This window comes from Drosophila tropicalis, unplaced genomic scaffold, assembly GCF_018151085.1.
Source record: "Drosophila tropicalis isolate 14030-0801.00 unplaced genomic scaffold, ASM1815108v1 contig_859, whole genome shotgun sequence".
NCBI lineage: Eukaryota > Metazoa > Arthropoda > Insecta > Diptera > Drosophilidae > Drosophila > Drosophila tropicalis.
In genome coordinates this window covers 2,127,318-2,152,170 of record NW_027173353.1, presented here as the reverse complement: position 1 = coordinate 2,152,170, position 24,853 = coordinate 2,127,318, and the positions used below count along the sequence as shown (strand labels likewise).

The 24,853-nt window shown below is 38.5% G+C and overlaps 1 protein-coding gene across 1 annotated transcript in view; it reads left to right on the top strand.

Annotated features, from left to right (window-relative positions):
• Positions 1-24,211, top strand: part of 5-HT2B (5-hydroxytryptamine receptor 2B) — a 42,207-nt gene extending 17,996 nt beyond the window's left edge. Inside the window, exons 3-7 of the mRNA XM_068297048.1 lie at positions 16,857-17,089; positions 17,170-17,398; positions 18,593-18,731; positions 18,807-19,163; positions 22,155-24,211. Of these exons, the coding sequence (XP_068153149.1) occupies positions 16,857-17,089; positions 17,170-17,398; positions 18,593-18,731; positions 18,807-19,163; positions 22,155-23,547 (2,351 nt within the window). The 3' untranslated portion in view covers positions 23,548-24,211. The remainder of the gene's footprint in view (positions 1-16,856; positions 17,090-17,169; positions 17,399-18,592; positions 18,732-18,806; positions 19,164-22,154) is intronic.
• The last annotated feature ends 642 nt before the right edge of the window (positions 24,212-24,853 follow it).

Here is a 24,853-nt window from a genome sequence, read left to right as displayed (position 1 = left end):
TGGCTGCTTTCGTTTGGACTGAGAAAATTGACATGTCTGCGCATAGTAAATGGCAGCCAGAAAATGGCAGCTGTCGGCTAACACAGAGCAGCCAATTAATTTTTGGTCAGTAGGCAACAAAGCTCACAAGTCGCACAGAAGTAACGTAATGAAGTTGCCACCATGTTGCCCTGTAACCATGTGGCAATGGTTCTTGTTGTTTTTTAAAATACCATTATATGACGTAGGTAGAACTGGAGCGTGACCGTGGTTGTGGCCAAACCCTTTTTGCCAATCAGTGTGGGAATTTTTTGTTGGTTTCTCTATGCCTCTGTGGTCAGTCAAAAGGAGCATGTGCTCTTGTTTTGCACCCGCACATCAATCAAGTTGTCTCTCATTCGTTCGCATTCCCTCTCTAGAAATATATATGCGTTACTTGTGTGTGTATGTGTGTATCCTTTCATGATGTCTGGGAATGCGTGTGTGCAGTTATGTGTGAAAAGCCAGGGCCAGGCCAACCAGCTTTCGCTTGGCTGAATACCGCTGACAACGCTTTAGTTTTAGCTTCTCTCTTCCGGTTTTCTTCTAGTTACGATTATTCCTTTCGCGCCATCTTAAAGTTGCCTATCTATACATATACATACAAACATACAAATATACATATACATAGTATTATGCATATGTTCAGAGTTAAGACGCGACGTTCCAGTTAGCGCGTGTGTCTGCCTGATTACTTATGCAAAGTCCTTTTTAGCTGTTAAGTGTTTTGTGTCTACTACTTACAAATGTAGTTGTAAATCAAGCGGAAGTCGTTTTGTTACGCTATATACATATATAAGGCAAGGGGAAAGTGCTTCACAGAGTTCACTGTAAGGGTTGAAAAGAGATTCCAATTTGCATTCCATTCCTTTACTACATTCATATAATGAAGTATTTAGAAATGAAATGTGCTCATGTGAACTAAATTAAGTGTTGTGGGCGTTATTTGGGATCTAATCTAAAGCAAAGCAATATATGCTATAAAATACTAAATCGATTTGGTTAGATATAAATTTATCTCATATTAAAACATATCTGTTTGCCAATTGTCAGAACCAATTCAAGCCTTTTAATCGATAAGTACTCAATACATACAAGTGTGCTTTTCATTGGTATAACAAAAAACCAACACAAAAAAATTACAAAATGGAGAAAGCCATTAGTCTAATAATATTTGACTTAAAACGATCAATTTTATAAATTGCAAATAGCTTCAAGGCTAAGTGGAACTAAGCTTTGGAAGACAAGAGTAATGGGAAAGAAGAGGTGTAACGTATACACAGATATAAATATGAATATACATAGAAACAAACTGACATTTGCCAGAAAATAAACACTGCAGTGGAACAGAGGGCCAACCACAAAGTAGTTACAGTAGTAGTAGTAGTAGTAGAACACGCCACTTGCACCTTCACCTGATATCGTATGCAGAAATGCACGAGTCTGAGAGCGAGGACAAAGAACACAGCTAACTCAAAACCAAGTCCAAGACCGAGACTCTCACTTGGACTTACCTTGACAGTCAATGCCAAAACAATTGAGACTGGGCAAGATAGATATGGTTGCGAGGTAAAGGGTACCACTTACTGTTTGTCTCGACAAACTGACAAAACGGCTTTTAAAAAGAAAATTAATACATTATGTGCCAAATGAACGAATGGCTAAAGTTCTTATCAAATAATCATTTGGAATTGGCCAAGCAATGCTAGAAAATTTTCCACATTCAGAATGGGAATACATGGAATTACTTTGAGCCCAAGCCAATGTTATTCAGACATTGCATGTGAACTTTTATCGGTGGCTAAGCAATGACTGTGTAATTATTTATCCATTGATTGTTTGCATGCAATTCTTACCACCTGCCACTTTCCCTCCCTTCTGGCTTAGTCCCTGAAGGACAAGCCGTTTGTTTTTTTCCTTTTGTTTTTGTATTTTTAGTATTTGTCTACTTGCCTGCTAATGGATTGAAGAATGCATATTTTATAGTTGCCGCTATTAGTGGGATGTTGTCAATTTAATATTTAATTTGGCTCAGTTAAGTAAGCACTTTGCATTACAATTGTTGCTAGCTGCCACTTGTCATCTCTTATGAGCCACCATCCCACTTAACCCAGCTATGTCGCAGCAATCTTTCAGCTTAAGTGGCCGCAAGTTCATTTTGCCGGCATTGGGCGAAGCGCAAAGTAAGTGGCATGTAATTTATGTGCCACCCCCTCCCCCATCCTTTATTCCACAAACCCCTTCGTTGACATTGCAAAGTGTGCGAAAATTGCCACAAGTCATAGCAAGGAAGACCCACTGCAGCGTATCTAGAAAGCGTGCTACAGTTTTTTTTCATTTTTTTTTTTTATATACGCCACGTTCACGTGCAGCCTTAAGCGCATGAAGGATAGGAAGGAAGAAAGAAAATACAGAGAAAAAAGAAGAAGAAGCAAAAGAAAAACGAATGCGGATCTCCTTTTATCAGCATGCTCATTGAATTGTCAACTGGGTTTGCATTTGGCTGGAGTATAGTTAAACAAAATTTGCTTCATTCAGTCGGATGCAAAACCATTGAATTAAATTGAAACATTAAAGAAAATGCAAATTAAAGGCTTTAACTAAATGTCAAGGACATTTAAGACAATCAATCAACTCATGTCAGTTAGTGTATGCATATTGAAAACGACGATATTAAATGGCCGAAATAACTTTTTATTTTTATTCAAATAGTTGTTTTTTCTTCTTATTTAAATGGCCATCAAATCTGCATTTCGAGATCTAGGCTTGATTCAATACAAGAAGGCTTACTACTACTATTTCTACTACCGCATTGCCACACTCCATTTATCAAGCTTTGGCACTGACAGCGAGTCCAAGCTTGGATTCAGTTTCACTCTTTGGTTTTAACTTGATTAACGATCCTAAAAGTTGGTCAACTAGTTTAGCATTTGAAGCGGCACGGCAAACAACAACAAGGTCATAAAACAGCTGGGGCAAAAGGAAGAGCAACTGTTGAGCGACAGCATTGCGGAATTGTCAAGTCATATTTCATTTTCGGGTAACGCCCACGTAGGACAAATTCAAATGAAACATCATATCGTATTTGTATCTCTTGTTTTGTCACTGACGAGCTGAGGGTCAGGCGACAACAAGCGACGCATTTGCGTGACAAGCTCCTTCTCCATCTCCGCTTCTTGTTCTGCTTGTCTGCCTCTTCCTATACTTGGTCTAATTCTTCGTCCTTTTACTCAGTCAACAAACGCGGCGACCTTGCACGTGCTTGCCCCTTGACTGACAACGCGGCGTATGCGTTATATATGTATATAAGTACCTATGTAGATATGAGTATCCAGTATTTGGCTAAGCATCTGGTGCTGGTGCTGGTCCTGGTTCTGGTGCTCCTTCTGCCTCTACTCGACTACACGGCACGTGAATTATAAATAATTATAGACAGCATAGCGACCGAAAATTATATAACATTATGCTCAAATAAAATGCCAAGCACGTTTAGGCCTTCAGCTGTTTTCTATAATTTCAAAGACTTGCTTATAAATATTTAACGGTTTTGCGACGATGCCGCGACATAGCCAAATTGGAATTATTCCTATCAAGTCACTCGATTAGTGGCGTTAAATTGCCAAAGTAGCCCACCCAATCCCTTCTCTAGTACCCACTCCACCAATTCACCCACACAAAATTGCTTTACATTTTACCTGACTACGTCAAGGTAACTCTAAAGCAGTCCATAGATTTTCTTTAGCGCTGTTTTCTTGGCCGTTATCATTTAATATCCTGTCACTTAGTACACACAAAGCCATGGCCATGCCACGATGCCTTCTTTACATTCCCTGGGCAAGTAGATGGTCTCTCAGAGTTTGAATGCCTAATATCATTTAAAGAATTTAGTTTAAATATTTTATGGAATAAGTCAAAGAGACTTAAAATATCAATGATACATACATACATATATAAATATAATTATTATTTCTTTTCTATTTATATAAAGCTTAAATTTTACACATTAAAAATATTTGTTATAAAAAAAAAAAAATTGTAAGACTTGTCTGGTTGGTTGCCTTTTCTGTAAGGGCAACTAAATATGTATCAATTCATTTTTAGAATTATTAAAATTGAATTTAAACGAAAGTCAAACTTTTAAGTTGCCTTTTGTTTAAATCTCAGATTAAATCATATTTAAAATAAGTTTAATTTAAATGAAGGACCAACTTTTAAATCTTTGCTATTGATTGCATCAGAATTGAACTACAATTTTAAAGGACTATCATAAAACTCAATTAGCACAAGTTTAATTTGAATTAATTTAAGCTTTGTTTTGACTATTGACTGTTCATATTACAACAGACACTAAAAAGGAAATCTCATATATGTGTGTATGTATGTGTTTAAGTATGTCGATAACAGATACAAAACTGCCATAGACATGAGGAAAATAAAATGGAAGATTGTGTTTGGTTTATGAAAACAGGGCATCCTATGCATAAATTGTAATTTTCATTTACATTTGTTTATCTAACTGCCCATGTCAGCAAAATGCGTTTGAGTATTCAGTCGAGGGGGGTGAAAGTTTTCCAAGCAAACAAAAATTTTGCACTGGATGAAAATACAAACATCGAAATTGACACATGTCAGCAATTTTGTTTTTATCAAGTAAGTGGTATCTACTTTAGTCGAATACTTCGTCATACCCACATTAAAAAGAATATAACAAACTGATCTAATCATAAAAAAAAGTGTTTTCTTCTTACAATTACATAGAATTGCAATTTTAGATTATTGGCTTTGAATTTATAATCACAAAATTAAATCATTTCGCCCACAATAAAATAAGAAGATAGGTCGTGTTTCGGCTTGGAAATACCCTGTAAATGAGTTAAAAGGCCTCATGCTAACTTATATTAGAATGATGGTAAATCTATATCAACAAATATCGAGTTAAGCAAATGCTGACTGATTTAACTTATGTACCTTGCCTAGCTACAGATACTCAGTATGAGGGAGAAACTTGTAATGGCAGGGCAATTTAAATTATGCATAAATCTAAATATAATTGCCATTGAAGGGCAAAGTTTTTGTGTCCTTGTGCAAAAGTTCCTGCTAGACTATTTTTAACGTGAATCCAAAAAAGACGCAAACGCCGCCAACGCTTTGGACTGCTCAAAGATTTGGGCAGGCATTAAATGACTAATACACATATCCTTCTTGTGCAATTTTCTGGTGGCAGAACGAGAACACAAATACAATGGCTGGTTGGGAGAGCCTGACACAAACAGTTGGTAAAAGTTGCTGAAAGTGGTTGAAGTGGAAGGATATTAAGATTTGGCCCCACCCCCGCTTCGCCGACGCTCCACCTTTTGCACGACTTTTTTCCCCTTATGTATGTATGTTTGTTTCTATGTGAATTTAGTCCTGTGTGTGCCTTGATTGTGAAAATTATGCGAAAAGTTTTTTGTTTCCATGAAAGCGACAACCGAGAGTATATTAAATTCTACACACACATTGCACTTACCACTTGCACTCAGAGGGAAAAGCTTTCACACAACAACAACAACAAAAACAACGAAAACAACAAGTCACAAGCATTTTGTGGTTTTGACTTTCGGCTTTTCAAATGGTATTTCAGTTCCTTTTTGGCTAACAGAAAACATGCAAAATAAACAGACAATAACATGCAACAAAAAACCAAAAACAAAAAACATTCAAAAAGTTGCCAGCATCTATGTAGCAATAGAGAAAATTTGATTTTTATATTATGTGAAGCGGGGTCTTTCTTGGTCATCGGTTTTCTTGCAATAAAGTCAAAGTAAAAGTTGTCAATAGTTGGCAAAAGTTTTTATGGAGAGGCACATAAAATTCCCTTTTTCCGAAAAAGGTTTTCAACTTAATAAATATTTTAATATTATTGTCAATAGTTGCTGAAAGTTCACAATGAAATAAAGTAACTAAAGTATGTAGTCCTATAATAATTTGAAATTGCATTTTGTGAAATTTATAATACAGTCACTTGGCCTGATGGTCGTCAAGTCCATAGCATCTGCATATGACTCCAGAGAATAGAATGTGTATGTATGTGTACTTATCAATGTCTTGTGGCCTTCACATAAATGTCTTAAAAATATGTGTGCGGCCAAAGAAAAACAAAACCATAAAGATGAAATATGCCAGGCGGAACTGGATACGGAGATGGAGATGGGGATGGAGGCGCATAGGCGGCGGTAGACCATACATACATGTCTCACATGCTCAACTCGCCAGCGTCGACATCTTGTAATTTTATTTTATTATGGCCTTACCCACCCACAGCCCCACCCCCCGCAAAAAAAAAAGGACGTTAGGATGAAGAACAAAATATCCTGTTTTTTTGGGCAAACGAGCGAAACCTTTTATGTCCATAAAGAAAAGTTTGTAATATCTTTGTGCATTGTTGTTGTTTTTGCTATTGTTATTGTTGCTGTTGTTGTTGTCCCCTCTACAAATTGGTTAGGAAATATGCTAAATGAACTGGTCGCAACTGCTGCTGGCAACTGTTGGGAACTCTCTGTTGACAGGTCGTGTCTTCTTCTAGTAAACTCGATTTGGGTTATATGTATTGATTGCATGGCTAATGACCTTGAAAGTGATATAGGATTGGGGTAAAGACACAAAAAAAAGAGCATTTCTGTTTTTATTGAACGGATGGGTTTGTTTTTAAAAAGTTTCATCATAATTTGATTGGACAACAACTCAGTTGGGCAACCACAAGTGGGGAGAACTAAAATCAACTTAAACAGTTTTAAATTGTTGTGTCAAAGTTACACATAAAAAATAGTTGCGTAATTGACGTTTAAATTAAGTTGATTTATTATTTACATTTTTGCTCGCAGCCAATTTTAAGCTGACAGCATGCTATTAGACAAAGTAACTATCTCAGCAACATTAAAAATTTCTGCAACTTAAACAACAAGCACACTTTTCTAGAATTTGTTTCTTTATTTTTAATATAAATTTCCATCCTATTTCCGCAACATCATTCGCTTGCGCCTAAAAGATGCAACAATTTTTTTCATTGCATTTTCAATCAGTTTGAATTCTAAGTTCGCCCTCGAAGTTTTCCTCGAAACTTTGTGAGAAAGGAATATTTTCAACTGCAACTTTAAGTGTAACTGAAATCCTGAATGCTCATCAATAAAGTTTTTGAGAAGGGCTAGTTCAACAAAGTTGCAATAACTTTGCAATGCACAAACAACGATAACAAGAGCCAAAAAGGTATTACAAGTGCTTTGTAATCTATTTGAAAAAAAAAAAAAACTTTTGCCGACATTTAAAGCGTACACACGCCAGTCTGACAGAGCCAACAACAATAAAACCAACACCAACACCAAGAACAACAAAAAGAAAAAGTAAGGACTAGAAGAAAAGCTCTCGTAATAGACAAACAATGAGCATAATGAATCGTTAAAGCATCATGTAATGAAGCAACGGAAACAAAGCAATTTGTGTAAGCTTCCACAGAGTTAGGGAGTTTAATGAATCCTAGAATAGAAACGAAGTATACGTGAAAATGAAAATAGAGTGCTCAAGTTAATGATGATTCCTGAATGGTGAATGAAAGTGAACGAGCGGTGATAGAAAGCAAAATCGAAGCATTCGCCGCTTTATGTGTCTCATAAGGGGAATGTCAATTGCTGGAGAAAAAGATGCCTCTAGCTAAATCAAAAAAAAAAAAAAAGAATGAACGATGGGGACGACGAATGATGATGTAAGGGAATAGGGAATAAGTGGGGGAGACATGCCTAGCTAGGTGTTTATGTTAAGCGAAGCGTTAACAGTACACAAATACAGTAATAGCAATAAAAAGAAATAAAGTAGAGAAAATGAAACTGTGTAAATATTAAAAGAGACATGGAAATGAAATGCGAACTTGTGTATAAGTGGATAGATTGCCTAGGGGCGAAAGATGATATGCTTTTACGAGACAGTCCTTAAAAGCCACAACAATTACATTTGTGTTAATGAAAAGATTACATAAACAGAGTAAGTCACAAACAACTGCAAAATTTAGTTCATGTTCATCGTACAAACATGAATATTTTATTATGTTTTCAATTTAACTTTAAACTTCTTATGACAAAGTTCTTAAAGAGCATTAATATTCAAATAGATGTCTGGCTTTTTATCCGTTTCCCTTATTCTCTTTATGCGGACTTCAAAATTTCTGAAGTGTGAAAATGAAAATTTCAGTAGGCCTACCTTTGGGAATTTAGCCAGAATCTGTTTCTACTGTAAGGTGCCTTATTCTATCTGTCCAGTGATTGCCAATGCATTGATATTGGCAGTGAAAATTACATACATATTTAATATGCCATGGAATCCATTAAAATAGAAATGTGTTGATACAAAACTTGTTCGAAATTTAATTGAATTTTGCTTTTATGTATGTTCGTTCTTCTCTCTTATTTTGCCTCCACTGTCTGTCTGGACTCTCTAAAAGTAGCGAGTGATTTTTTGTACATACATACATATGACCGAGAACAAATATTTAATGTTTGCCTTGGGATATACAGATATGCTGGGGTGTAGTGTGTAGTAGATTCCAAGAAGAGACAAATGGGATACTGCATATATAGTATGAAAGTTGTAGCTCTAAGCTGACAGCTGTCAATGGGCAAGGGAACAAAGCTGAGACAAAGATGAGCTTCCGCTGGGTAAGCGAAAATTAAAGTTATGCCAAATATTATGTAGCATATGGCTAAAGATAAGCAGTCGACGAATTTTGATATGGGATACAAAATTCCAAAAGAGAAAAATATTTGATTATGAAATTGAAAGCAATATATAATGTTAGACGACTTGAAAGCTGAATTTCCATATCCATTGATTGCATTTCACATGTGAACTCAACTTTTTTTAATTGAATTTAAGATTTGAACATTTTCCATTGCCATGAATGGACGATATTTCTGACTGATAAGACTCTTGTGTATTTCATCCCATTCAAAACGAAATCCTTACCTGAATACATAAGTAAATCAGATATCAATTTGAAGTCATATTCACGCACATGAAAACCTTTTTCGCATGCAAATGAGTCTAATAAATCTTTTGCCCAGTATTTCCAAATAGAATATGCATTGGTTTTACCTTCTCTTTCTGTCTCTTTAAATTCCTTTCTTTGTCATTGTTTCTGCCTTTGTCCAAAGCCAAGACCATCAGTTAAGCCTTCCCTTTAGCATATATGTATGTACATATTAAGCATACGACGCTTTGTATCTTGGCCCTGGCAAACATCAAACAAAGCTGTCCCAAAGTAATAAACATATAAAAGAAAAAAATAAGAAAACTTTTCCATGCTTACTTCTAAAAATAAAAGTGTCAGCGACACCAACGTAATAAAAAAATATCAAAGAAGTTAAATTCGGCTATGCCGAAGTTTATATACCCTTGCAGTCCTTGACAATAATAATTTCACATGTTCAAAATTTGTTTTCTGCAACTCAATTCATTAATATACAAACAAAACAATTTTACTCTTCATACTATGTACAATTTGTTCTTCTTCTTCCCTCATTCCCTAAGCAAAGCAACGCACGCATACACATACAGTTTATGTAGCGTTGCGTCTGTGTGTGTATGCATGTGCTCTGTTGATTTGATGATGACGTAGTAGGCAGCAAGCAGAGCTGCCGGCAGCGATTGAACCGATTTATATAGACTGTAACTTGTGTTCTATTTATCCGATCAGGGTCAAATTTTGGGATATGAGATTTTATATCAAATTCTATTATATTGGTAAATTTCATGGGGATACTCCAATTTTTGCAAAAATTTTTGTTCCAGAGTTATATGATATAGTAGTCAGATCCCAAAGATTTTCATACTTTATCTCACCCGGGTAAAAAAAAGTTCCCAAAAAAAATTTCATCCCGATAGCTCTTAAGATGGCTGAGTAAAACGCGTACGCACCGACGGACAGACGGACAGACGGTCAGACGGACAGACGGACAGACGGACATGGCTATATCGACTTAGCTTCTCATGCTGATCAAGAATATATATACTTTATGGGGTCGGAAACGTCTCCTTCTGTGCGTTACAAACATCTGACCAATTTTATAATACCCTCTGCAAGGGTATAATAACCAAAGCTTAAAATACCCTATTGTTTACAAAGGCTTATCTTCATATTATATATACATAGATATTTGGATGGGATTCAGTACTAAGTAAATAGAGAAGATCTGACCAATTTCGACTCTTCCATGTCTTCTGCCTCTTCCATGCACAAATTTTGCAGATTTCAATATACCTTTTTATTTTTATTGGGTATAGGGTAAATGATGGAAAAGCAACAAAAAAAAGGTATTTGGGAATCCAACAAAGGAAAAGGCAAACGTGAAAGCACCTCCTCGACTGCTCTAGTAAGCACATCCTTGTGGGTCACACGAAAGCAAAAGTCATTTGCATTATTGCCAGCTTGCTTAGCTTGCCTCACCTGCATGAATGCCAAGAACTTGAAACGAAATCAAAAGTCAAAGGAGGCGATGGCAACAAGAAAGGAGGACAAAAATAAAATGAAGATGCCACCTGTCAAGGCAAATTGCGCAAAGCAAATGAGTTCAAAGTCGACACAAGAAGGCAGACACACAGACAGGCTGTCGAGGCAAAAAGGCAACACCACTAACAATTCTTGGCCTCGATAGAACCCACCATCACCATCATTCAATCCACACAATGTCAACCACCACAACTACTGGCCATTCTCCCAAGAACAGTTTTCGATTTCCGCTTGAGCCCCGAGCTGTGGGCAATTGAGGCAAATGCGTTTATGGCACAACGATCCAAATCGAAAGACCATTAAATAGTTTACTTTATGCATGGCAGGCAGATTTTTACCCTACGGTTATTTACTCAATCTGCCAGATGTCCGTTAACTGATGATGTCGATAATGTTCCTGATGATAATGATGATGATGATGAACCCGTCAAAAGGATAAACCATGTTAACACCAACACCAACAATTCGGCCAACAACAAGCTATCCAAGTTTTCCCAGTATACTTTTCTTTTTTCTATGCCTTCACCAGCATGTGTATAGGGTGTAAGAGTGTGTGTGTGTGTATGTGTTGGGGTGTGTTAGTACGTTAGTTGATTGTAGTCTTTTGGCTTATGCACGTAGTCACCGCATGTTCCGTTTTGGGTTCCACTTCCTTGTTTTTTACTCCCCATCAAGTTATGCGGAAGTGTCTATCATATGCATGTTAATAGCTTCCATTGCCGACTTTATCCCAGTTTCAAGTGCCACCCCGTCTCTCTTCTGCTTTGGCAAAGGAAGTCTTGAAAGTTTATAGCCCAAAGCTATGGACTTATAGGATGGACTTAAACTAGGACAGAAATGTCTGGTCCATAGCCAATGACATGACACTCGAATTGTTAAAAAAAAATTGCAACGGAAATTGCATTGCCTTTCTAAGGACTACAGTCGAAATTGAATTTCACTGCTAATGCAGAAATGCAGTGGATAAAAGAAAATGAAATCAAATTACTCAATATTGATTATTATTAATATACTTACCTTAGGGTGTTTATCAATTTCTCACATATTTAAAGCATTTTTTATATCAATTGATGCTTTAGATCCATTTAATTATTAAAGTCCATGATGCAATTTTTAAGTTCCATCGAATGCCTCACCCTCCATTGCCCCATGTTGGCACTTTTTGCATGCTGTCAATGTAAATATTTGACCCCACAAATAGCAACATCAGAACCAATGCCCCGAACAACCAACAGTAACCAGCAACAAGCACAGCTAACAACAACATTTACAACAGCTGCAAAAACATTCTGATGGACATTTTGCATCATCGTTTTTTTTTCAAAACTCAAAATTGATGATTTTAAACTGCAGACGAGATGATACCCCATAAAAGACAGTCAATGGGAATAGGGTTTATACATATATCTAGGGCAGTAAACTATATCTTTCATTTATTGAGTGAAGCAAAAATGAAGCAGCAAGTGAACAATTTTTGTTTCAATTTCAAAGAACCTTGGTCTAAATACCAAATTTGGTGGCAAGATCTCTTGTGATCTCCGAGATCTAGGTGTTCATACATGGACATGGCTACACCGACTCGGCTGTTGATAATGATAAACCTTCTATTGTATGACAACTTTAACATACCAAATCACCCGATTAGTGCGTGGTATACTGGTAACTTGTAAGCTTTAATAATATCCTGTAAGTTTAGAAAAAAAAAAAGCTAAAAGAATATCATAGGCGAAGCCAGATATGGCCTATTCTGAATTGAATACTCCCACAAAATGATAACTCATTAGTTTTCTTAATGTTAGCTCTGCCCAGTTAATTGGCTAAGTTAACAATCATCTGGTAGGGTACAAAGTATATTAGCTCCACTAAATGTCCCAACAAAAAAACTCTCAAATTAACATCCTTTCATGGGGTATAAAAACAAGCTGAGCAACCTCAAAAACATACATCTCACAAGGGTCAGAGGTACAACAAGAACAACTTGTATATACATACGCTTACATTTGTATGTACCAACAAAAATACACACATGTAAATATATACAACTAAATGTATACATATGCATAAACATATGCGAATTCATGCAAATGTGTCAACGTGTCACGGGTAAAAAAAAAAAGGAAATAAAATGAAAATGAAAACGATATTTGCATGCAAACGGGCCAAAAGTCAAAAACTGTTACGAGTTGGATCCGTCAAAAGCATTCCGTTAGATGGCTAACAACAGAGCAGCTCTGCCAATTTCGGCGCCCCTCATAAATTTGGATGACAGCAGAGGTGACAACGTGTCAACAAGCGCCGCGGGTGGCTTATAAGCTCATACGCACCCTCACACACACAAGCACACACAAACACACACACACACATACAGACGACACTGACACACACACACACGTGAAGACAGCAGCCAAGCCAATTATGCGAGAAGTTTAAAGCATGCGCTCAAAAGCAGGCAATACTTTAAATGATTGATTATTAGGCGGCTAAATCTGAGAGATAATTGGAATTGTGTTTTTGTACCACACCTTACACAACACCCAACTGTTGTCTTCAGGCACAAATAGAGCTCCACACCATTTCTCTCTACCCCCCTCGCCATGTCTTTCTATCGTTGGTATAACTGTCAACTGTCTATTAAACATCAATGCACCACACGGGGCATTGAAAGGCAAAAGCTATGGCAAGAGCCCTACAAAAGGGGACGAAAATGAAAATGTGTGAAGTGGGAATGAGGGAGGAATGGCAAGCGGGTAACAGAACAGGAGCACCTCTACGTGTTGCTGCTGGTATGGCTGTGGCTGCTGTTGCTGTTCTCGGCTCTTGTAAGTGGCTGTCACTGTCACATGCCAAACGCAATACGAAAAGGAAATAGAATTTGCCACGTTCCCACCACCAAATGCGCCATAATTCTTTTATTTTTTTCCTCTTCTTCTTCATCTGCTTTTTACACATTTCTTTGATTTGTTATTGAAATTGTTATTGTTGCTGGTTTGTGGCAAACAGCAACAAATTGGGTTGGCTTATTTTATAATCACAGCAATTTTCAAGTTGGCGTAAAAATTCTCGTGTTTTTTTTCCTTTTGCGCCTTTTTTTTCACCTTTATATTTGCATTTTATTATCGCTCGCCCTTTTTTTTATTGACACAAATCATTTAGATTTTGTGTGCTTGTGTAGATGTTTATGTGTGAGTTTTATTTGCTGACAGACATTTGATATTTCACTTTTTTGATTGGTTTGTGCTTTATATTGATGTGTTTTATTTTCAGGATTATTTGCAATGTTTTTCCAAGAAACTTTAGCAAATTTTGGGAAGAAGAGTTACGACAAGGAATCAATTTGGAATCCGGAAAAGTTATCGTAAACATGTATTACAATAAAAGAGATTTTTGATGATTTCGCTTATATATTTTGATTTCAATTTATGATTTGAAATTGTAGGCAAAATTATCCATCTTTTGGCAAACTTACATAAACTAATATTCATTGAGTAAAGCAAAGCCACTTAGCCGATCAGGAAGGCAAACACACAAACCCTTTTCGCCAATGGTCCAAGCAAACAAAATTAGCTTAGATTTAATTGATGTGAATCTGCTGAATGTGGATGCTGGATACCAAAAACGAAACTAGCATTGAAATCGATGCCAGGCCAGAGGCAACAAAAGGGCTCCCTCTCCCCATAGTACAACAACACACAACAAAAAGGCTTTGCACTTTCACTAAAATCGATGGTTGGGTATAGTGGAAAGTCCTTTCATTCATAAATCATACACTTTTACCCGATATTGCCTTTTTGTTCGTTGTTACGCTGCTGACTGGCCGCTTGTTTGTTTGCTTTAGTTTACCAACGCAGAGAAAAAATATATAAATATTTGTTTATTGTTGTTGCTTGTATTGCTCCGATGGCATACAAAAGCTTATGTTATCATAAGGAGGGGGGCGTGTCAATATATACCCAACCATATATAAACGTATATGTATGTGTACAAACGAATTTTGGTCGATTCCTCATCTCTCACTTCCTGTTTGTCTCTATCTCGCGCTCTCACTTCATTTGGCAAATAAGCGAATCATTAGTAGAAGCAAAGGCTGCTCCCCTTCGCCACTTGTTTCGCCTCCGAACTCTTCTTTAGAATTCCACCAGTTTGGCATTTCCTTCTAAGCTTTTTTTTTTGCGACACACTAAAACTTACAACAAATTAAATAAGTTTCAACGCTTTTACCAAGTCATTTTCGTTCCCTTTCCCCTGCCCGCTACTTATTTGTGTTTAAGTTTAGTTTTATGACGAGTCTCAGCTCGACTCGGCTAACTTCCTATGCCTTTTCCCCCAGCTCTTGCTCTTGAACTCTCACAATCAGTTCCTTTCCGTGCCCCTCGAAGTATGCAAAACAAAATCTCCTCACAAAAGAAATCAGCTAAAAATTTATTTGCCCTAAAACTGAAGACAAGAGGCAAGGAAACTTTTCTGCTTTTGTTGGAAATTTGTTTCGCATTTGTAAGTTGAAATGTTTTGTGAGCGAACAAAACAAAGCAAGGCGAAAAAAAAGAACCAAAATACAAAAAAAAAATTACAAATAAAAGCATTGCCCTATGGCAGACCTCAGAACCTCAGCTTGTCCTTCGCTTTATGTGTGTCTGTGCATGGCCGAAGAAGAACTTTCCCATTAAATGAAGGGAAATCCAGAAAGGAAAACCAAAAAAACAACGAAAGAGGCAGCACACGAAAAAAAAAAAAAACACGAAACTTAGGTTCCACATTCGCATCCGCCGCGACTTTCCTGTTCCTTCCCCCAACATTGCTTTTAAACAAAAAAACTTGCTTTACATTTGCCTTACATTTTCTTTCTTTATTCTTTCGCAGGTTTAATTTAATTTAACTTGTTCCCTTCTGCCATTTTTCTTAAACAAATTTCCATCACTGCCATCCCATTTACCCATACATTTGCCCCTTGCAAAGGGGCCTAAAATTGATCTTATTGACACTTTAGCCTGGGCACAAATCGTCTGGGACTGGCCTACTTTTAGCTGAGCGCAATGACCGTGTCATTTGTAACATTCTGTGTGAGCCAATGGACAATATTGATGGACAGAGGAAAGAAAGTTTGATTATAAGGCATAGGGGAAAGCAGGAGGAGCTACTGAATGGAGGCTGGAGGATATGGGGTGGGTGGACATTATTGCAATTTGAGAGCTTTATGGGATCGATGGGAGGTTAGACTTTACTTAGACCTCTATACCTACTTAAATGGAATTGAGCCTGAATGCTTGACAAATGTTCTCGGGCCATAAACAGTGCTTTATGAGTGTCTGTGCAACAGTTTGTTGCCTCATTTTTGTTTTTTTTTTTTTCTGACACAGTAAATTTGAAAAGCTTTTAGGCCAGATTTAATATAAAATATGGTAATGGATATTTTGGTAATGAATACAAAGAGTTCTCACCGGTGAACAGACAATGTACATATATAAATACGAATCTATATATAATGAAATATAAGAGTTTATTACTTTTGGGTAATAATTCTAAATAAACAATATAAATTATTTAATTATTAACTATGTTTAATCAACAATAAGTTTTGCATTTAAAGAATCACAGGAAAGTAAATCCATTTTCGTTTCCTGGTTTCCATATGTGTGTGTGTATGTGTGGGTGGGTGCTAAGTAAACTCTGTTACCCAACGGCAATACGATATTCATGCTCTTGTTGAGATTTCAGTCCCAAATCCCGCTTACACGCGCCAGCACACAATCCCACTCACCCATTCACTGGTCGACACAATAAGAAAGTACGTATCAGTCACTTCCCTAGACACAACTTCCTCCTCTCCTCCGATGCTTCAGGCATGGCAACATCCACAATACTTTTTATGAGGATGACTGCCAGCCGTTAGGACCCACATAGCTGAGTTATGGCATCCAACAGCTGCGCAAAACTATAGCCAGCATCTCATATGCGAATGCTGCTTGGGAAAAGTATGTATGTTGCATAAGTATCTTTGGGGATGAGGTGTAGGTGGGTGAACGAAATATGAGCAGCGCACGAAATAAGAAATATACAAGGAAAATCAAATAAAATGGCCAAGCGACAGTTGGTTATGGGGCGGGCCTCTGTGCCAAACGCCTCTTGTATCCCGCTGTGTCTAACGTTTTGCTCACCCAGGGCGACTGCATTGTTGTCCAGGTACTACAATATCATATACCTATATTGCATTTTCCAAATGTGGACATAAGTCAGGCGTTGAATATTTATTAACTCGACTAATATTCATTGTGGCCTTCTGGTCACTGTTTTTCATTCGGCTTGCCAGGCTATTTTCCTTTGGGCTCGGAGCATTGTTTGACCTGGATATGTCTGGATGTATTGTTCTGTACGGCAAGCATAATGCATTTATGTACCATCTCTGTGGACCGATATTTGTCGCTGCGTTATCCAATGAGGTTTGGACGAAATAAAACAAGACGAAGGGTTACCCTAAAGATTGTATTTGTCTGGCTGCTCAGCATTGCCATGAGCCTGCCACTGAGTCTAATGTATTCCAAGGTAAGTTCAGTTCAGTTCAAAAAACTTGCCACTTGCCACAACTCTAACTACTAACTTTCTATTATCTTGTTTCTTGCCAGAATCATGCCTCGGTGCTTGTGAATGGAACATGCCAGATACCCGATCCGGTTTACAAGCTGGTCGGCTCCATTGTGTGCTTTTACATTCCGCTGGGCGTGATGCTGCTCACCTATTGTCTCACCGTACGATTGCTGGCCAGGCAGCGTCAAAATTTGGGCGGTGGCCAACAGACGGCAGCCGGGACACCGGGATGGGCCAGCGGATGGCTCGGACAAGGTCCTGCCTTGGGTAAGTGCAACTTTTCCCATTTTAATAATACCCAAGTGGGCGTCGGTGATGGACTTTTTGGCACTCCCAGGGCCAACACAGCTGTCAGAGTGTAATATGATTTTCGGTTTGTCTAGGCAAAAAACCAAAACGAAAAATTAGATTTGTCTCTTCTTTTTTTTGGGACTGCACTTTTTGCTTTTTATGATCAAAACTTTAAATGACACCCAAAAAACACACGAAAACCAGGAGGCAGGAGACAGGAGGCAGCAGGCAGGAAGTAGGGCAGGGAACTATGCAAACAATCCTCCATAGTAGAATGTTTGGTTTCAAAACTTGCCTAAGCCGCAGCAATGCACATACAACCGACATTGCCATCGACATTGAACAGGAGAAAAAACACTCACATGGACAGGGGTAGAATAGATTCCTTGATCCTGATGCACTACTGCTAGTCCCCAGTGCATATGTGTGTGTGTATATGTATAGATAGCTAATTTCTGTGTTGCCCTACATTGAGAGCTATCAACGTAAATGGCTTGTAATTCCATGCGAAAAGTCCTTTAAAGAGCTTTTCAACATTTTTTTTGGTGAAACTGTTAGAGCATTTCGTGAATGAAAATTTGGCGATTTCCATATGCAAATACGCTTGGAATCAGCAAGGACCAAGCATTACCCTATTTGATAGACACCCAAGTAGAGTACTTCATTTAAAATGTTTTAGGAGTTTGAATATTAGATTTCTTAAAGTTTCGGCCCAAATGTTTTGATAAAAAATAGTAAGAATTTTAAATGGATTTTTTCCGACTGCAGACAAATCTCTCGCATTGCAGAGCATTTGAGAGCCAATCTCTCGACACGAGAATCAGGACACTCTAACATTCCACGGCGCATTGCGGCATCCGTTTTTCGCTTGAGTGTTTGTAGTAGTGGCAGCTGTGTTAGTGTTAGTGGACTGCAGATGGATGTGTGTGTGTGTGGCAATGTGTGATTGTTTTATACTTGTATGCAGTTATTTTAAGCTAAATCTCTTGCCGTAGAACTATGGCATTTAATGGCAACGCTCCGGCACGTCGCATTGATGCAGGATTCGCTGTGTATCCTTTTGTCTGTTCGTGCGAATTTATTAGCACATTTGAGCTTTGCCGAAACTAAACCTTACACAGACTGCAATTTAATGGCAACTTGCCTCCTTTAACTCTTCCGTTCACACAGAGCGACGCTGCACCTGGCGCCGGCTACTGAAACCAGGCCAAAGTCACGCCTCATCAGTGCTGCATGCCCACTCGGCGAATTCAACGGATACGGATCTAAGCACCTTGGACAATCACGAACTCTGGCTGCCTGACTCAAGGTGACTAGCCAACAACAAAAAAGCACAGATCACAGAATATTTTGCTAATACAATTTTCATGTTTCCCTTCTGCAGCATTAAGGAGCCCACGCCCACTACTATGACGGCCCTACATCAATTTGGTGCTGAAATGCTAAAGCTATCACGAGGTCTAGAGTCGGTGGCTTCCTCATCCACCACTGGCTCGCCCACTAAATCCGAATTTTCCATATCGAATCATTTGCAATTCCCCTGCAGTCCACAACGCTATGCTTGCCATCAGCAGCAGCAGCAGCAGCATTTACCAGGAGGTGTCTATCATCAGCAGATCTCGCCCAAAAGTAGACAGGGGCAGACAACTCTGGGACTATCGACCACAACGCTGGGAATAGAGCGCGAGAGCACACGAAATTCACTGGCCAGCAGTCGCCTGGGCGGCGAACAGAGCGATGGGTAAGTTAACTATGCTAAATCTTAAAATCCCATTAAAAATTTCGAAAGTCGGTTCAAGTTCGTCGACAACCTGATGGGCATGCTTAAGAGGGTTGCCTGATTAAATTCATCTATTAGATAAATGGTCAAGATTTAATTGAAAGATTGGGTAACATACATATAGCCAGTTTGACCAAGTTAACTTAAAGCTGAACAACAAATTCAGGACAATGCTCAGATACCGTTACCAGGTATCCTGGTAAAGCAATTCCGAATAAAGCTTGCTAAAATGTTAACCAACATGAACGATTTCTTCACCTGACAAAAGGACAAACAGCTGAGGACCAGCAAACGGTTTTTGTTTTTTTTTTTGTCAGCGAGATCCTTTCTTCTGCCATACAGACTTGGAAACCTTTTTGTTGCCATGTCCTGACCACACCAAAAGCCAAAAGGAAAGGGACTTACCTTGCAATCGTCTCTTATTCTTTGCTTTGTGCCTCGTTTATTTTTCTGTTTTTCTTTTCTTAGATATATATGTATATATATATACATTTCCTAATGCTCCTTTTTTTGCGGCATTGCCTTTTATTGTCCTTCCGTTCTTTGACTTGTTGTGAAATTTTTCGTAATAATTAATTTTTTTAACGTTTACGTTTCCCTTTTCTTCATTTTCTTTATTTTTTTTTTTTTTTTTTTTCTTTTTGTTCGCATTTTAAATGGCATTTGAGCTGCTCAAGTGATTTTGGCGCCAGTAGTACCAGCAGCAGCAGCAGCAAAACAGCGACTGCGACGCAAACTGAGCTGCTGCTGCCGCTGTCTTTGCCGCTGCCACTACCACGGCCTTTTGGGTAAATGTGTTTTTCATTAATTTTCTAATTTTAGTTGACTGGCTTATGTTTTGGGATAAGAGCTGCTAAGAGAAATTCAATTAAAAGGCAAAAAATTGAAATTATAAAAAGCATGGAATTTTTGCCTTGATTTTGTTTTTTAATATAATAATGGAACAAGGCAATGAGTTTGAGAAATTAGTAAAAGAGTAAGTGAGTTGGAAATTTGATAAATTAAAATAACAACAAGAAATCTACATAAAGTAAAATTCAATTTTCTTAAACTTCTCGTGCAAATATTCAATTGAATAAAATCTATAACTTTTCGATAACTTAGTTTGCTTTATTAAATCCTCTCTCTAAGGACTATATATACATAGATATATGTGATTTGGTTGGCTTAAAGCTTTCACCATTGGCCCCATTTCGTTTATATATGTACATACATATATGGCCATATTCTGACTATGCTCTTTTCGGGTTTTTTTTTGTTGATGCCATTTTTCGGCTGCCCATTGTGTCATCATATTTGGCCGTTTGTTCGACAGTTGAACGAATTTGCGCAATCAATAAAATGGATTTCGGCTTTAGCTTTTTGTACGCGACTTGCCAAAATTGGCTCTCCATTTAAGCCCGATTCGAGACGCAGACGGAAACGAGGCCAAGCTGACTCGGATGCTAGAGCGACTTTTAATTGTTTGACAATTTGTCGTCTCATGCATTTTTGACAGGCCAAAGGAATTTAACAAATGATGTTGGCTCTTGGCGTTGACATAAAACCCTCCAAATACAATCTATATACACATACACATAGACGCTTGTGTGTATGTATGTATGTATGTTGGTTCCATTACAATCAGAAAAAGCTGTGCCCTCAAGTTTCCTTACGGCAATGCCGACTAGATGAGTTTGGCAGATGTTTAATTCCTTTGTGACTGAAACACAATAACGAACTCAGTGTCAGTAGTGGGTCTTTGTCTTTTTACTGCACAATGATGATATCGAAGGAAGGCAACGGAGTAAAGGAAGCCGGCTGACAGCCTCGTCTTCTTAGTCATGTCTCAACGCATCACAATTTATGCGCACGTCCCTTGCAAACAAATCAAAAACGCGGAGACTGCATAATGAGCTAAGACCTTCCTCATTTCAATTTCCCCTCCCCGCGCTCAATGCTTTCACACTCGGCAGTTGGTTGGCCCAACGTCTTCATTAGCAGATACTTTAAGACACCCACAACCGACATTTTCATCCATAACCCAACCGACAATGCCAGCGTCTTGGGCAAATGAAGTCGGTGTGAATTTGCATGCAAAGCTAAATGGTGGCAAGAACAAAAAAAAAAAACCGCAAAGCCAATGTGAAAATTTATGCGCTTTATTAAAATGAATGCGAAATGAGCTGAAGAACTGACGGGCAGCAACAACAACAACTAAAAAGAAACAACCTTAAGAAAAATGAACAAAAAACCAAAATACACACATAGACAGGCACGTTTTGTTGTGAAACACAACGGTAAAACACACAGCGGGCAACCACAAAGCGCATTTAGTGTAAGCCAAAACCAAAACAAAAAAAATGTTGCCTACTTCTATGCAAAAAACAAAAAAAAAAAAAAAAACCAACAGCAAAAACAACAAGAAACAGGTGACCACAAAGCGTGTGGTCCTGAGGAGGATGTTATTGTTGTTGTTGTTGTTTCTGCTTCTGGTGCTCCTGCTTGTGGCTGTGAGTTTGTGTTTGTGTGTGTGTGTGTCTGCATGTGTGTGTGTGTGTGTGCATGGGTAAGTTTGTTTGGTCGGCATACTTTTGGGTGTTGTATTTGGCATTCTGTTTTACCAATTCGTTGAGCAATTTTAATTAAAAAATGCATGCCAACTCGAAAAGTGGTATGAGGCATAAATGCGAGCCAAGAATATTGAGATTTAAAAACGAATAAAATGAATTATTTATAAACTACAGCAATTTTAGCTAGCGGCAAATTAAAAACAGATCTATACATAATAAAAAAGCTGCTATTAAAATTGTTATATTCTTTTGATTATTGTAGTTGAATGGTTTATTCAGTAGGTATATATGTGCATACATATGTATAGGGCAACGAGTAAAGCATTTCATTTCATTTTGGATGGATTAATGATTGATATTTGAAAATGTAAAGTCATTTTTGTATTCTTTTCCCCTTTAGGACCCTCTCGCAGTTGTCGCAACGCTTGCGAGCCTACAAGAAGCGTAGACGTGCCTCGTCAGCCGTATCAGGACGTGAAAAACGAGCGGGCAATGATGAGGCTGACGAAGAACAAGATACACCCACATCCTCCCTGAGACGGCACAAGCGTCACAATAGTTTGCCCAAAAATGCTCTCTACACACGCCACACAACACTTCCAGAGAGCCTGGACAATGATGAAGAAGATGACGAGGAGCCCACAACTACCCATAATGAGCAGCTATCGAAATCAACATCGATTGGCAAAGGTTGTCACTCGGACACGGAGCTGGAGCAACAACAGTCCAAGCAGTGTCAGGTTAGTGGAGGTCAAACGCATCCGCAATCTGACTATTTGCAATTGCCATCGGTGTGTACATGTCCGTATTTTGGAGATCGACCGCTGCAGAATTGCGTAAAGACGGCAGAGGTTAAGATAATATCGACAGCCTTTAAGGTGACAACAACAACAACAACGGTTGTCAGCAGTTCACCAAGTGAAATGGAGCTGCTCCTGTGCAGCAGTGGTAATAAAAAGGCTCTGACGTCTAGTGTAAGTGCATGTGGTTCAGGAGGCACTGGGTCTGGTGGTGCTGGTGGCAACCCACCTCTGGGCGGTTCAACTCTCAGTCCGCATTCTGCTCATCATCAAGGCGTTAGTGGTAGTTCGCTAACAGTGCAAAGCGATAGCAGTGGCTTTCTAGCTGCTCCAGGAACACCTTGTCCTGGAAGACGTAAGCTCAGCATATCCAAGACTGCCTCAGTGGTCACCTGGGACGCGAGCCGACATCGACGGCGAGGAAGTAGCTTTGGTGGTGTTCGCACCTCGTTACTTCTTACGCCCACAAAGACGGCAACCACTTCTACATCGTCTACCCCACTACGTCGCTCGGCCACGCTAAGAAGCCATCAGAACATGAACTACCAGGGTGGAAGCGGAAGCGGCGTTGGTGGGGATGGCAACGGGAACAAGAACAGAGGCGCCTCGTCATCACCTTGCATGTTACAGCGGCAGCAGACAGTACGTTCCCATCACTCGAGAAATTCCAGTGTGATTTCAAGGAATTCATCACGTCATGGACGCATCATACGACTTGAGCAAAAGGCCACCAAAGTCCTTGGTGTGGTTTTCTTCACATTCGTCATACTATGGTCTCCGTTTTTTGTGCTCAACCTGTTGCCCACTGTCTGTGGTGAATGCGAGGAACGCATTAGCCACTGGGTATTCGATGTGGTAACCTGGTTGGGCTATGCCAGCTCAATGGTCAATCCCATATTCTACACCATTTTCAATAAGGTCTTTAGGCAGGCATTCAAGAAGGTTCTTCTCTGCCGTTACTCCACCACAAGCGCCTGGCGGCCAAGCAGATAGCAAACACCCGTCAAACCGGGCAAACTCAAGCCAAAGCCTCAAAAATGTGCCAGTGTAGATTTTCAGGATGCCAGAACGCAACCCGGAACGGAAATGGTTGCTGGTACAAGAATCGCAACAACAACAACAACATCACCAGCAACAACAGGTCATCGTGGTGTTCTCAAAAGAGGCGGAGCAGTGGGCAACATAAAATGAGACAAATCGAAATCGGAAAACCCCTTGACCTGCGGTCCACCGCACAACGTGTCGTATGCGCAATCTGTTGATACTCGTCCCAATCATGCCCACACATATCTGTGAAGCTTTCTGGGGTTCTATAAATGTGTTTGGCCCAGAGGCTTAAGTGCTTATGTGTCTCTAATTAATTTCAAAATTCAATTTGCATGCCATTGAGTACACTCTGGTGGCTCTGGTCAAGTGCTGGAATAGCTTAATCTCCCTTCATCCACAAAATCCCCGGCACTTTTCATGGCATTCCAAGACAACATAGGCCACAACACGCACGAGTTTGTGCGTCAACTGTAGAAGAATGTTTTAATCTTTAAATGGAAGTATATAACTAGTAAACTTACTAGGAAGGAAAATTAAGGATATAAGATTAGATTAACTAGATTCTAGAATATTATCTAAGTGCCAGATGATTAGTTAAATATTTTATGCTAAAATAAGAGAATAACGACTCCGTTTTGCATTATCCACAAAGAAATTTCTCAATCAAACTCTTTTATAAGGTTTTCGATCCAGAGTCTATATAGAATTGAATATCAGCTCGTTTATCTATGGCCTCAATCCCATCAAAATTTTATATAAATTTTCGTTTTCCAATTATGTATTAATTTGATTTGTCGTTCTAGAGAAAGTCTCTTATTTTCAATTCTGGTTATGTGCATTGATTAAATATTTATGCTCAATACAAATAATAAATATTTTGTCATTGGCTAAACCAAATCTGATTAAACAAATTGCAATCAATAAGTGAGAATATTCGTTTAGCAATTTGCAATTATACATTAAATTTATGTCAAATTTTGTAACCGCAAAAATAACAACATTTTCATGGTGGGTAAAAAAAATCATTAAACCGAATGCCACGTACACAAATCCCAGAGATTTTTGACTTTTGTTGTTGCTGTTGTTGTTGGTGTTGTTGTTGTGGTCGACAGGCAGATTGCTATTTTTATTTGAAAAGTTCATTCATTTGGTTTTATTTTTGTGGGGCAAATGAAAAATTTCAGCTGGTCACGTAAGAAGTTGAACCATCAACCTTAACTTCAAGGCGGAGGCCGAGGATACTTTGTGGCAA